Raw genomic sequence first — 14699 nt, forward strand, 5'->3', positions numbered from 1 at the left:
AAACACTACATCATTTAGCTTCGGGGCGGAGAGATAGCATGGAGGTAGGGCATTTGCCTTGCATGCGGAAGGACGGTGGTTCGAATCCAGGCATCCCTTACGGTCCCCCGAGCGATTTCTGAGCGTAGAGCTAGGAGTAACCCCTGAGTGCTGCCTGGTGTGACCAGGAAAACCAAACCAAACCAAAACAAATCATTTAGCTTCCCCCAGAAAAAGAAACTACAGCAAACAAGCGTTTAGATCCCACCAATCTTGGTCCTGTTATCTTCCCATCCATCCATCCACCTTTCTCCTAACTTTCTCCTAACTGGATGTCGGGTAGTTGGCCAACACTGACTCAGGAGGATCCGCTTTGGGGTGCCAAGCAAGGGTGGCATCCCGGGCCTCCCACATGCACAAGCCCCAGGGCCGCACGACTTCTTCGCGCCTCAAGGCCGTTTCCAAAGGGCGATTCCAAAGGGCTGCGCTTGCACAACTCAGCCTTGGAGCCCGTCCATCAGTCCGTCCGTCCGTCGGTCCGTGCCAGTGGGCCGGCCCTCCAGGCGCGCAAGGCTGGGGCAGGGGTGGGCGGTGAGCCCGGACTCGGGCTCTCCGCTGCGCAGCCCTCCGGCGACTCCAGCTCGCCTGGCCTCGCCGGCCGGGTTTCGGCCGCTCGGTAGGTGGCCGGGGGCGGCAAGGCGGGGCGCCCCGGGCGCGAGTCGCGGGGCTGCGCTCGGGTGCGCTCCTGGGCGCACGGTGCCGCGCCTTTGAGTCAGCAAACTCCGCGCCCGCCTGCGCGCAGCCCAGCCCGGAGCCCGGAGCCCGGAGCCGCCGGTAAGTGACAGGAGACCCGGCAGGGGCCTCCCCGGAGCTGCTGAGCTGGGGTCCAGGGACAGGGGGGGACCTTGCTCCGCAGGGGTGCGGGGAGCGCGTGGGCCCCGGAATTGGAGCCGGGGAGCTGCGCTTTAGCAGCCGCCAGTAGGCGGGGGAGGAGGAGGAGGAAATAATCGGCTTTATTTTGATCATTATTTTTTAATATTTGCTGAGGGCTCGGGGTGCGGTGAGAACCCCAAGATTCTCGGCTGAAAGACACCCTGGCAGAAGGAAAGGGCAGGCATGGAGTCCTGCCAGCCTGCAAAAGTGCCCCGGCACCACCTCATGGAGCCGGGGCTGAATTTTTGTTTTGCCAAGGATGAATTTAGCCATTGCAGTGGCAGCAGACGGGATTACTTCCAGGGGGAGGTTTCCGGGGAGACTCGGGAGCAGGTCCACATGGCCTGGGGGAACCGGGCTGGTGCCGTGGAGAGCAACAGCCTGCCGGTGGGTGCGGTCGCGGCTGCGGAGACACGCGGGGGGCCATGGAGGAGAAGGGGCGCAGACGCGGGGCCCTTCCCGCAGACGCACCCACCACCGCCTTTGCGAGTCTGAATCATGGAACCGGGGATTTGGAGCCGGAGCGAGGCCGGCGCGTGATCTGGGCCAAACCTTGCCTTTTTCCGGACGGGGAAACTAAGGCCCAGCCCGGAGAGTCATCCTGGCAGAAGGGGGAGAAACAGCGCTGGACGCTGGAGAGCGCATGAGCCCTTGCAGGGTTGGAGGCGGGTGGAATAGCTGGAAGTGTTGGGGTGCGTGCGAACTCCTTCTCGGAACGGGGGGGGGGCAGGCCTGGCGGGTGGGAAAGCTGGTGGTAGGAAGGGCTGGCTCAGCTGATGGTGCCCGAAGACCATCTATTTCCAGGACCCCAGCACCCACCCACCCCCACCCCCAGTTCAAAAGAAAATGAATGGTGCTTTTTAGATACTGATGGATCGGTTTGGCAAGAAGACAGTTAGGTGAAATGGTGAAATGTCAAATGGATGCAGGTATGAGTCCTTAACCCCTGAGGGAGTGAATGACTGCTGTGGAATGCTCAGGTGTGACCCCTTTTGGGGATGTTCCTGAACCTTCCTCTTCCTTTCCCCACCTCTGGACAGTGGTGGGAACTTCCTCTTGTTGGAGTTAGAGGAAGGCCTGGAGTTTGGTATCTTAGAAACAGGAACAAGCCCCTTCATCCCCTGCCCCCCTCCCCAACATCTTAATTGAAGGCCTTTATTTGTGTGAATGGTGGCCCTCCATCTTAAAGGACTTAACCCCGAGTTAAGTCTGGGAAGTTTCCTTTTCCTTCTTTCCAGTGTCTGGGTGGAGGATTAGCTTCTAGTCCTTCTAGAACTAGTGAGACCAAAGTCTTGTCTACATGTCATTGCTCTGAGAAGCTAGGAAAGAATTTGAAGCATGTGGTGGACAGTCTCCAAAAAAGAAACCTTCAGATTTTAGGCTGATGTCACAGATCTCAAGTCCTCTTGGAAGCATTCAGGGGGCCCAAACTCTCTTAGAGCAAGCAGAGATCAGCTGGTTTCCTGGGTCAGGTGTCAGGGTTGGGCAGAGCTAAATTCTACACATGACCAGCTGAGGGCTCTTTGGCAAGGTACTTTATTTCTCAAAGTCTGACTTTTTTATTCAAAAAATTGTGGGGCCGGTTTTCTTGGTGGCCCAAGCGGTAGGGCGTTTGCCTTGCACATGCTAACCTAGGACTGACAGCAGTTCGATCCCCTGGTGTCCCATATGGTCCCCCAACAGGAGCGATTTCTGAGCGCATAGCCAGGAGTAACCCCTGAGCTTCACTGGGTCTGGCCCAAAAGAAAAAAAATTCAGGTTTTCTTGCCTCTTATGCTCAGTGGTTCAAACCTAGTGTTCAATGGTTGATGGAACACTTCGTGTTAGACTGTACAGAAACTTTTGAAAGACATTTGAGGGGTTTCTGGGCCACACCTGCAATGCTTAGGGCTCTGGCTCTATGCCCTGGCATCACTCCTGGTGGGGCTTGAAGGGTCTATATGTGGTGCCAGGGATTGAGCCTGGGTTGATGAAGTGGAAGGAAAGCGCCCTACCTGTTGCAGTACTAATCTCTCCTGCCCCTAGAGCCTTAAAAAAATAAAATAGGGGTCACCTCAAGGGGTGACCTGGGGGCCAGGATGAGGTCATTCTCTGTGATGTTCAGGCCTGTCTGTTTTAGAAATCTCCATTCTAGGGTCTTGAATAAGATACTCTCCTGTTCCCACTGAAGAGCTCTTTTTCAGGGTTGGGGCTCTTACATTTAGGCAGCTCTTGGCATTACTTAGCCAGCCAGACTGGCACCCACACTTGGACCTGAGGATGGGGAGCTGCTTTGACTTTGAGGTGATGTGTGTCTGTTGGTGCTCAGGAGCCTCCAAGGCTGGTAGTACTTGGGGGGATTAGATGGTATTGGGATTTGAACTTGAGCCTGATGCCTACAAGTCCTGAACTCCATCCCTTCGATCTTGTCCCTTAGGTTACACTTTAATTCCTTGCCCTACCTTTGTTTGGGGGCCATACCTGGCAGTACTTACAGGTTATTCCTGGCTCTGGGCCCCCTACTTTTATTATGATGGGCCAAGATTTGAATTAGGCAGGTGGGCCCTCAGCAACTCTCCTGGGACTGCATATGAAGGACTTAACCAGGCCTCTGTCATCGAAAATACCTTTTAGTTTTGTTTTTGAGCTCTGATGGTGCTCAGGGTTAACTTCTGGTGAAGTTTGAGGGGCCATCAGGGGTGCTGGAGATAAAACTTTCTGGAAGCTCTGTTGGCCTCTTACACAGGCAAGTGCTGCACCCACGGAACTATCTCTTCCCCCATTCAAGATAAACTCTTTTTTTTGTTATTGTTTTGTTTTGTTGATTTGGGTCACACCCAGCAGTGCTCAGGGGTTACTCCAGGCTCCATGCTCAGAAATCGCTCCTGGCAGGCTGGGGGACCATACAATAACCTTGTGCATGAAAGGCAAACACCTTACCTCCATGCTATCTCTCCAGCCCCTCAAGATAAACTCTTAATGATAATTGCATTATCTTTCCCTCTAAAACCAGTTCTTCCTCTTATACTGCAGGAGAGAATTTTTAGCTCTAGAAACAATTTACTTTGCTTCAGGTTATGTGAATCCACTTCTGTGGCATCCTCTGGGGTCATATCTGCAATGCTGGGGATAGGACTATCTTCCTGCATGCAAAGCATGTACTCAGCCCTTTAAGCTGTCCATCCCTCTCTTATTTTTTTTAATTAATAAATTGATTTACCTTTTGATATTTGGGGCTCATCCAGTGATGCTCAGGGTTCACTTTTGGTGGTGCTTAGGGGGATCATATAGGGTGCTGCAGGTTGAACCAGGGGCAGCTGTGAGCAAGGCTCTTATCCCTGCTCCGTCTCTTTTATTCATAACTCTGTTAGTTTTAAATTGGCGGTATGTGGGCGTGGCCCAAGAAATACTGTACTTGGTTTGTTTCTGTTTTTTTGGATAACACTTGGCCTCTCCTGGGGATTTTTAGGGACTACTCTCAGCTCAGTGCTTAGGACACTGGAAGTCAAAGCTGTGCTTCCAACATGCAAAGTACATGCTCCAGGTCCCCAGAATAGGTTTACGGGACTCAGTGAACTGTTTGGGAATTATGATTTTACACTCATATATAACTCATGTTATTCTCAGGGAGGGAATTCACAGCTTTCCACAGATTCTTACAGTGTCTTGTGGTAGAAACAGAAGGTAGTGATGACAGTCTGATTTTTTGAAAGAGGCAAAAGGTCTTAGTGGAGAAGCAGAATAACTTAATCTGAACTGCACTGCTAATTAAATGTAGTAAAGGGAAGTAAAAGTGGAGCAGGAGTCGAGAGGGTATGAGGCCTTGGGTGCCACAGAATAAAAAAAATTAAAAAATTAAAAGAAGATTAAAAACTCAGGTTTTGGGGCCGGAGAGATAGCATGTAAAGGTAAGGCGTTTGCCTCCCATGCAGAAGGTCGGTGGTTGGAATCCTGGCGTCCCATATGGTCGCCTGAGCCTGCCAGGAGCAATTTCTGAGTTTAGAGCCAGGAGTTATCCCTGAGCGCTGCCGGGTGTGACCCAGAAACCAAAAAAAAAAAGGTTTTCTGACTTCCAGGTTTATGTGACTGTCACACCCATATTTCTCTGGGATTCTAGAAGAAACATTCCTAACTTGCTACCGGGCTGTCACATGTGTAAGAGGCCAGCCAAGCTTCCTGGAAATACTTGTCAAATCCACATGCCTGGTGATACTTACTATCTTACTCACTTTTGCATGGTTTAGGATGGGAGCCTGCAACTCTGAATGCAAGAAAGCTGGTAGGATAGACATGTTGGAGAAGAGGAAGCACAAGAGGCCATTGAGGTGTCATGGTGTTTGTAATGTTCCAAAGTTTTTGCTGAGAGATTTGAAAATTCAAACAAAATTCTGTTACTCTTGAGATTTCTCTGGAGAGTATGAATCACCTATTTAACCTCTCAACAAGCAAAATATTGGGGCTAGAGTGGTAGCACAGTGGTAGGATGTTTGCCTTGCACGCAGCTGACCCAGGACGGATGCAGGTTCAATCCCCGGCATCCCATATGGTCCCCAAAGCCAAGAGCGATTTCGGAGCACAGAGCCAGAAGTAACCCCTGAGCCCTGCCGGCTATAGCCCACAAAACACCCTCCCACCCCCAAGAAAAAGAAAAAAAGTGAATTGAAAACAGTCCTGAAGGCTGGTAATGGACTCAGCGGTAGGGGACAGGCCTCGGATGTATGAGATTGTTTGGTCTCTGACACTACTAAAAGTAAAGATACATATGTTCATTGAACCCTTTTTTGGTTTGTTTGTTTTTGGTTTTTGGGTCACACCTGGCAGCACTCAGGGGTTACTCCTGGCTCTACGCTCAGAAATTGCTCCTGGCAGGCTCGGGGGACCATATGGGATGCTGGTATTCGAACCACCGTCCTTCTGCAAGGCAAATGCACTACCTCTGTGCTATCTCTCTGGCCCCCTTGGAGATGCATGTGTTCGTACTCAGGGCTTATTCTGGTTCTGAACACAAGGATCCTTACTGGTGGACTCAGGACTATATGTGGCATCAGGGACCAAACTTGGGTCGCTTGTGTGTAAGACAAGCTCTTTTCCTGCTATATATTGCTCAGTCACCCATTGAATCATTTTTGCTTACTTGACAATATGCAATGTAGGCGAGAATGTGGGAAAAGAGATTACTACCATAATTTGTTCGTTTTTAGTTTTGGAGCTGCAGTCAGAAGCATTCAGGAATTACTCTTGACATTGTATTCAGGAATTGCTCCTGGCTGTGCTGGAGGACCATACATGGTGCCAAGAATCCAACTGTTACTGGCTGTATGTAAGGCAGACACCTTAGCCCCCTATACTATCTCTCCAGCCCTAAGTTACTTTACAACTTTTCTGAGGAGTGTCAATACAATCTGTTGAAAGGGCACTTTGGTAACATTTATAAACATTTGCATACTTTGTTTTGCATCTTGGACTTTTTTCTTTCTGAAAATCCATTACTGGGACTGGAGAGATGTACAGGGGTTAAACTGCTTATCTTTGGGCCAGAGTAAGTAAGAGACAAGGGATAATACAGCTGGTAGGGTGCTTGCCTTGCATTCAGTTGACCCAGATTCCATCTCTAGCATTCTGTATGGTCCCTAGAGCACAACCAGGAGTGATTCTTTTTTTTGTTTGTTTGATTTTTGGTTTTTGGGACACACCAGCGGCGTCAAGGATTACTCCTGGCAGGCTCAGGGGACCATATGGGATGCCTGGATTTGAACCAGGGCCCATCCTGTGTTGGCCGCATGCAAGACAAATGCCTTACAGCTGTGCCATCGCTCCGGACCCAGGAGTGATTCTTGAGTGCAGAGCCAGGAGTAACTTCATAGCATCGGTAGGAGTGGTACTGCAAAAGATACCTCTGTGATCAGCTAATACCGGTTCTATCCCTGGTATAACACATGGTCCCCTGGGCTCCACTAGGAGTGATCCCTGAGCACAGATTCAAAGGTAAGTTCTGAGTATCACTGGGTATGCCCACCCCCTTTCAAAAAAAGTTTAAAAAAAAGAGGGACCCACCAACCTGAGTTCGATCCTTGGCATCCCATATGTTTCCTGTGCCTGCCAGGAGAGATCCCTGTGTTCAGAGCCAGGAGTAAGCCTTAGCACTGCCTACTCCCACCCCCCAAAAAAGGGAAGAAAGAAATCTGTTGCATACTTGAAGAGGAAGTTGATATAAGTGAGGTCATATGGAAGGTGTATATTATAGACTAACAAAAGCAGGGTACAGAATAGTAAGTATAGTATGATCCATCTTTGGTTTTGGGTCATACCCAGTGGGGTTCCATGGTTACTCTTGGCTATGTACTCAGGATTTACTCCTTTTTTTTGTTTTGTTTTTGTTTTTGGGCCACTCCCAGCGGTGCTTAGGGGTTACTCCTGGCTCTGTGCTAAAAATCATTCCTGGCAGGCTCAGGGGACCATATGGGATGTCGGGAATCAAACTGGGATCCGTTTTGTGCTGGCTGTGTGCAAGGCAAATACCTACCGCTGTGCTATGGCCCAAGAATTACTCTTGGTAATTCTCAAGGGACAATATGGGATGCTGTGGATTGAATCTGAGTCTGCTGTATGCAAGGCAAATGCCCTAGTCATTGTATTATTTCTCCAGTCCTGAATTAATTTTGGGCAAAAAGGAAAAGTTCCTGAAAGTACACCTAGTTGTAGTTATACTTTTAGGTGTGGGATTAGACAGGGGATGGTAGTAGGAAGAATTTCATCAATAGAGTCCTTTAAAAATAATTTATGTGGGGCCAGAGTGGTGGCGTAAGCCGTAAGGCGTCTTGCGCACACTAGCCGAGGATGGATCACGGTTCGATCCCCCAGCGTCCCATATGGTCCCCAAGCCTGGAGCGACTTCTGAGCACATAGCCAGGAGTAACCCCTGAGCGTCACCTGGTGTGGCCCAAAAACCAAAAAAAAAAATTTAACAGAAACTTACTTTTTTTTTGGAGGGGTGAGACACCCGGTTTTACTTTGGGGTTACTTCTGGCTCTGTGCTCAGGAATCACTCCTGGCAGGCTTGAGGGACCATAAAAGATGCCGGGGATTGAGTCCAGGTAAGCTGCATGAAAGGCAAATGGCTCCAGCCTCAAGGTAACCTATTTTTGGGGGACTTGAAGGACATATCTAGTATTCCTCAGGGATCACTTCTAGTGGTATTGGGGAACCATTTACTGCTGGAGATTGAATTAGCATCAAGCACATGCAAGAGAGGTGCCTAGGGCCCAGAGAGATAGCATAGAGGTAGGGGGTTTGCCTCGCATGCAGAAGGATGGTGGTTCGAATCCCGGCATCCCATATGGTTCCCTGAGCCTGCCAGGAGCGATTTCTGAGAGTAGAGCCAGGAGGAACCCCTGAGTGCTGCCGGTGTGACCCAAAACAAAACAAACAAACAAAAAAGCTACTGATTTTCCCAAGCTCAGCAGAAAAGGTTTGTATGCCCTCCTTTCTTTCTCATCCTCACAAGCACATCTCAAAGAAATGGGTTCCTTTGTTTGCTTGCTTGTTTGGGCCACACCCAGCAGCGCTCAGGGGTTACTCCTGGCAAGCTTGGGGGACCAGATGGAATGCTGGTGTTCAAACCCAGGTTAGCTGCCTGCAAGGCAAATGCCCTACCGTGTAAGCCACTGCTCTGCCCCCCCTTTTTAAAATAATTTTAAGTTAATGGAAAAAAGTGTCAAAATAACAAAATTTTTATTTTGGAAAATAATGAGTATTGAAACAACAACTGTAACGAAAGGGCCAGAATATACTCATTCTATGAGAGCTATGAGGTTATCTTCTTCTTCATTTCACCTTCCTCCACCCATTACTTTTCCATTGTAGTTTCCTTCTCTGTGCCTCTACTGCTTCCCTCTGCCACTAAGCCCTTCATTGTGTTGGACCTAAGTCCATGGATTTCCCAAGGGCACAAGGTTGAGTTGCACAAGCAACTGGTCTGTTTGCCAATAACAGTGGGCGGGATGTGGGTTGTGGATGGATCTGTCCCTCTGCCTGTGTGAGCACTGCCCCTTCCTCCTCACCAGCATGGTTCTCTCGCAGGGCGAGTTTGGGGACCCCTTGATTCCTGACACCATCTTAGTGGTAAACCCTGCCAGAGTCCATGGCCCTGCCAGGTCCAGTTTTGCCATATCTAGGCAGAACCTACTTCTGTTTTAATTTTTCCTCTTCTTTTCTTTTTTTTCTTTTCTTTTCATTTTTTCCCCTTTTCTGTCTTTTTGTCTTTGGGCCACACGTAGTGATGTTTAGGGGGCACGATGCCTGACACAAGAGACTGAAATGCAACTGGCTATATGCAAGTAAGGCAAGTGCTTTATCTGCTGTTCCTCTTTCCGAGATTGCAGTTAGCTGGTTCTAAGGAAGAGAGATCTCAATTTAGCAGTGGCCTCAACTGCACTTGGTTTTCTTATGGGGGGGGGGGGGCATACCTGGCAGTGCTCAGATTTTTTTGTTTAAGGACCACACCCAGTGGCTTTCAGGAGTTAATCCATAGCTCTGTGCTTAGAAATTGCTCCTGGTAGGCTCAGGGGACCATATGGGATGCTGAGATTCGAACCACTGACCTACATAAAAGGCAAATAAATGGCCTACCTTCATGCTATCTCTCTGGTCCCCACACTTGTTTTTTTTTTTCTTTCTTTTGCGTCATACCTGATGATACCTGATGATGATGTTACTCCTTGATCATCTACTCAGGAATTATGGTTAGTGGGTTCTGGGGAACTAAATGGATGCCAGGGATTCAACCTGTGTCAGTGCAAGCAAAGCTCTACCTTCTATCCTATCTATCCAGCCCTGCCCCTCTGAGCTCAGAAATCACTCCTGACAGTCTTGGGGGACCATATGGGATGCCAGGGTTCGAACCCTGGTCCATCCTGGGCCAACTGTGTGCAAGGCAAGCACCCTACTGTTGTGCTGTTGCTCTGGCCCAAATAAATCACTGCATTTTTCATACCATAAGCTGTAACTCCTCAAGAGCGTCTTATGGAGTGAATGCCACCTAGAGCTGAAGCCTGAGTGCAAGGGAAGGAGAGCATCTAAAAACTATGTGCATCTTATAGAGTGAAAAAATATGGTACTTTCTTAAAAAAAATTTTGTTTTTGAGGCCACACCAAGTGACGCTCAGGAGTTACTCCTGGCTATGTGCTCAGAAATCGCTCCTGGCTTGGAGAACCATATGGGATGCTGGGGGATCGAACCCGGCCTGTCCTAGGTAGCGTGCACAAGGCTTACCACTTACACCTTACTGCTTGTGCCACCACTCCAGCCCCATGGTACTTTCTTCAACAGATGGTCAGGCCTTGATTGCAGCTGGCCATGTTTAAATCATCTGATCCTTCAGGCAATGGCTGGGGTCATTCTTGAGCCATAAAAGGCCTCTGACAATGGCTGGGGTCATTCTTGAGCCATGAAAGGCCTCTGAGTATGGTTGGGTGTGGCTCCAGAGCAAAATAAAGAAAAAAAAGTTTAAAAAAATTTTTAATTAATGGTTCTCTTTTGAGGTGCTTAGGGGGCATAGGGGAAGGCACTTTCTCATACTCTGCCTAGTGCTGGGGGCTATAGGACCACTCTGGGTTCCAGGGACCCTGCTATTGGTGCTGGGAATCAAACCCAGGGCCTCTGCATGCCTCGGGTGCACGAACCCCCATCCCATAAGTTATTTAATTTAGAGTGCACTCTGAGGGATGCTGGACAGTGCCAGGGCTTGGACTTGGTTTCACATAGTTTAGGAATGTATCTGTTCAATTCCAGACCACAAAAGAAATCCTTGTTGTTAACCAGTCATTTGTGTATTGTCATTTGCCATCATCAATTTCTTGCAGTATCTGGGTAGATGGGCCCCTATACCCACCTCTTTCAGTCCACTCCAGTTTCCCCTAGGTAACATGAGTCATCTTTAAAAAGACAAGAACAAGGGGCTGGAGAGATAGCATGGAGGTAAGACGTTTGCCTTTCATGCAGGAGGTCATCGGTTCAAATCCCAGCGTCCCATATGGTCCCCCGTGCCTGCCAGGAGCAATTTCTGAGCCTGGAGCCAGGAATAACCCCAGAGCACTGCCGGGTGTGACCCAAAAACCACACACACACACACACACACACACACAAAAAAGACAAGAACAAGAGGCTGGAGTAATAACACATGGGTGGGGTGTTTGCCTTATATGCAGCAGACCCAGCTTAAGTCCCTGCATTCCATATGGTCCTTTGAGCACAGCCAAGATGAGAGCTGGGCTGTGAGTATGGACAGAGGCTAGGGGCTTTATATCTTTATTTGAAAAAATTTGGGAGTTCATGTCCACTCCCAAGTAGTGCTCCAGAGCTACTCTTGGTTCTGTGTTGGAAGCATGAGGGAAGATGGTTTATTCCTAACTGTCCTCAGGTAACCTTGAAGGTATCAGGGATTGAACCTGATCCTCCTGCAAGAGAATCATAAACTCAGCCCATTGTGTTATCTCCATGGACCTACTTGGTGGCTTTTTCGAAAAAACATTCTTTTGCTTTATTTAAAGAACACGCATTACATAGTTGACTGTAATACATTTGTTTTCAGATAAGTGACCTCTATTTCGAGAGCTTTGCCAAAAAGAATCTAGACAGCCAGTAATCCCTTGGGTCAGATGACCTTGAGGTAGTCAATATTTCTGGCACATAGTTGCGGAAGCATGACTGTCCTTTTATCTGCTGTAAGGGACTCTCCTTTCTGTGTCTTGGATGATGGCCATTAGACATTGATGGCAAGTCATTGACCACAAGTGAGTTTTTCATGCTCGTTTACTGGGTTTCCAGACAAGGGGCTTTAAAATTAGCTTCTGAACCTTGTTGCACAGGACACATAAATGCTTGAAAAGCAAAAATGATTGGGAGGGGGGAGCTTGGGCCACACCTGGTAGTGCACAGGGATTACTCCTGGCAGGCTTGGGGGACTATATGGGATGTCGGGGATCAAACCTGGGTTGGCTATGTGCAAGGCAAATGCCCTACCCACTGTGCTATTGCTCTGGTCCCCCAAATAATTTTTTTGTTTGTTTTTTGGGCCATACCCTGTGATACTCAGGGATTACTCCTGGCTACGTGCTCAGAAATCACCCCTGGCTTTGGGGGCCATATGGGACATCCAGGATCAAACCAAGGTCCATCCTAGGTCAGCTGCCCCCAAATAATTTTTAAGATATTTTTTTGGTTTTGGGGCAACACCTGGTGGTGCTCAGGGATCATTCCTGGCAATCTCAGGGGATCTGATGTCATTCTGGGGATTGAACCCAGGTAGCTGCCTGGAAGACCTACTGTACTGTCACTGTGATCCCTCAAAAACAATTTTGTTTTAATTTAAATTTTATTTTGTTTGGCGTCCACACTTGGTGGTGTTTAGGGCTTACTCTTAGCTCTGCACTCAGGGATCACTCTTGGCAGGTTCGGGGGACCATATAGGATGCTGGAGATTGAATCTGGGTTGGCTGTATGCAAAGCAAATGTTCTATCTGCTATATTATGTGTCTGGCTTTGAAGAGAAAACATGAGTTTTAAAGTACTGTGTAACGGTGAGGGGAGGCAGCAAGATCTTTCTAAGGTGTGTTTGGTAAGAGTCTTAGACAGATCTTGAGTGATGCAAGCTGACATCTGAGCTACATGCCTGCTTTCCTTTGAGCCTCCCAGCAACTTCAGGGAGTGATCATTCCTTTAAGACTTCATAACAGGGGGATGGAGTGAAAGCACAGTGGTAGGGTGTTTGCCTTGCATACAGTTGAGTTTCGATCCCTGGCATCCCATATGGTCCCCTGAGCCTGCCAGGAGCAATTTCTGAGCGCAGAGCCAGAAGTAACTCCTGAGCACTGCTACCACCACTGCTGCCGCCACCGCCTCTGGGTGTGAGCCCCCCCCCCAAATAAAGACTTCATAACAGGTCAGGGAAAGAGGTTAACAAGCTAATGCACTTGCTTTTTATTTTATTTTTATTATTTTGGTTTTGGGCCACACCTAGTGATGGTCAGGGGTTACTCCTGGCTATGCGCTCAGAAATCACTCCTGGCTTAGGGGAACCTATGGGTTGAACCCAGGTCTGTCCTGGGCAGCCATGTACAAGGCAAACATCCTATTGCTGTGCTACCGCTCCAGCCCCTAATGCGCTTGCTTTGTATGTAGAAAACTTGAATTTATTCTTCATATGGCATGGTCCTTTGCAACACCAGGAGTGACTCTAAGGCATAGAGCAAAAGCCCCCCCCAAATACCATTGGGTATAACCCCAATCCCCTCCCTCCAAAATAATCAAGCAGAAGCCAGGGAAATGGCTGAAAGAGCTATACAGGGTATTTGCTTGCACTATCACCATAACCTTCACCCCCAGCACTGCCAGTGGTGGCCTGAAATGAAACAAAAGTTTTGGGCAGGCGGTGATATGCTTTTGCTCTGAACTGTGCCTTTTCCTTTTTCATTTCCTTTTGAAAGAACTCTCCTGGGTCCAAAGTTTTTACTCTTGCTTGTGCCTCAGTTTCCTGCCAAGTGTTCCTGGCTGTTCTGGCCTCGCTAGGGTGAGTTTGGGCTTGAGCATTAGCTCATGATTCATGACTTCCTGGTACGCAGAAGAAGTCGCCTCCCCAACAGCACCTCTCTGTAGAGGTGAAGGCTGGTTGTGAAGAGTGTGATTTCCCATGTGTGGCAATGTTCTTCCTTTTCGAAAGAGAATTTATCAGTCTGTTGAAAAGAGGAACGTGTAACCATTGACTTTGTCTCTAATTAGCATGCTTTTATCTTCTTTAGTTTTCTTTTTTTTTTGGGGGGGGGGTCAAGCCTTCAGTGTTTAAAAGTTACTTCTGGCTCTGAGCTTAGGGATCACTCCTGGCAGGGCACAGGGAACCATATGGGATACCGGAGATTCCATACTTGGCCATGTTTGTGCAAGGCAAGTGTTCTACTCACTGTACTATCATTCTGTCCTAAGCCTTTTTTTTTTTTTTTCTTTTTTGAGGGAGGGGATACACCCAACAGTGCTCAGGGCTTTTGCTCTGTGGGGCTCTGTGCTCAGGGATCATTTCTGGTAGGATTCAAAGGACTATATAGTGGTGCTGGGTTAAGTTTGATTCAGCTTCATGCAAGGCAAGTGCCCTTTTCCCCGTGATGTCTCTCCTGTTCTTTTATCTCAGTGCCAAACATTTTTTTCAAAATGCCTGAAGCCTGTTCCACAGACAAGCAGAATGAGTATGGTATCCTGAGCCCTTGCTAGAGGAACCCCTGCCCCACTTGTCTCCCATCTCTCAAAACACTCCCATCCCTTCGAACTTCCTCATTCTGCTGGTGATGTCAAGTCTCTTCTAGGCATTCAGGTTGTGAATCACCCTTGACTCCCCCCCCTTTTTTTGTTTTTTTTTTTGTTTTTGTTTTTGTTTTTTTTTTTTGGCCACACCTGTTTGATGCTCAGGGGTTACTCCTGGCTAAGCGCTCAGAAATTGCCTCTGGCTTGGGGGGACCATATGGGACACCGGGGGATCGAACCGCGGTCCTTCCATGGCTAGCCCTTGCAAGGCAGACACCTTACCTCTAGCACCATCTCACAGGCCCCAACTCCCTTTTTTCTTATCATGCCCTGTGTCCAAGCTCTCATAAAATAGGGAGTGGCTGGAGCAATCATACAGCAGGTAGGATGTTTACCTGGCACAAAACTGACCCGAGTTCAATCCTTGGCACCCCATATGATCCTCTGACCCTGCGTGGAATGATCTCTGAGCATGGTTGGATGAGAACCCAAACCAAAACAATACAAAAGACTCTAGGCA

At 48.5% G+C, this 14699-nt stretch overlaps 2 protein-coding genes across 2 annotated transcripts in view; one reads left to right on the forward strand and one right to left on the reverse strand.

Moving 5' to 3' along the window:
• Positions 1 to 303: 303 nt before the first annotated feature.
• Positions 304 to 14699, reverse strand: part of LOC126020280 (uncharacterized) — a 34338-nt gene continuing 19942 nt past the window's right edge. Inside the window, 3 exon segments of the mRNA XM_049781721.1 lie at positions 304 to 942; positions 1132 to 1315; positions 1384 to 1488. Coding sequence (XP_049637678.1) covers positions 304 to 942; positions 1132 to 1315; positions 1384 to 1488 — 928 coding nt within the window.
• Positions 635 to 14699, forward strand: part of SNX10 (sorting nexin 10) — an 87808-nt gene continuing 73743 nt past the window's right edge. Inside the window, exon 1 of the mRNA XM_049782009.1 lies at positions 635 to 813. The gene's annotated coding sequence lies outside the window, so the exon portion shown is untranslated. The remainder of the gene's footprint in view (positions 814 to 14699) is intronic.

Source organism: Suncus etruscus, chromosome 10 (assembly GCF_024139225.1).
Source record: "Suncus etruscus isolate mSunEtr1 chromosome 10, mSunEtr1.pri.cur, whole genome shotgun sequence".
NCBI lineage: Eukaryota > Metazoa > Chordata > Mammalia > Eulipotyphla > Soricidae > Suncus > Suncus etruscus.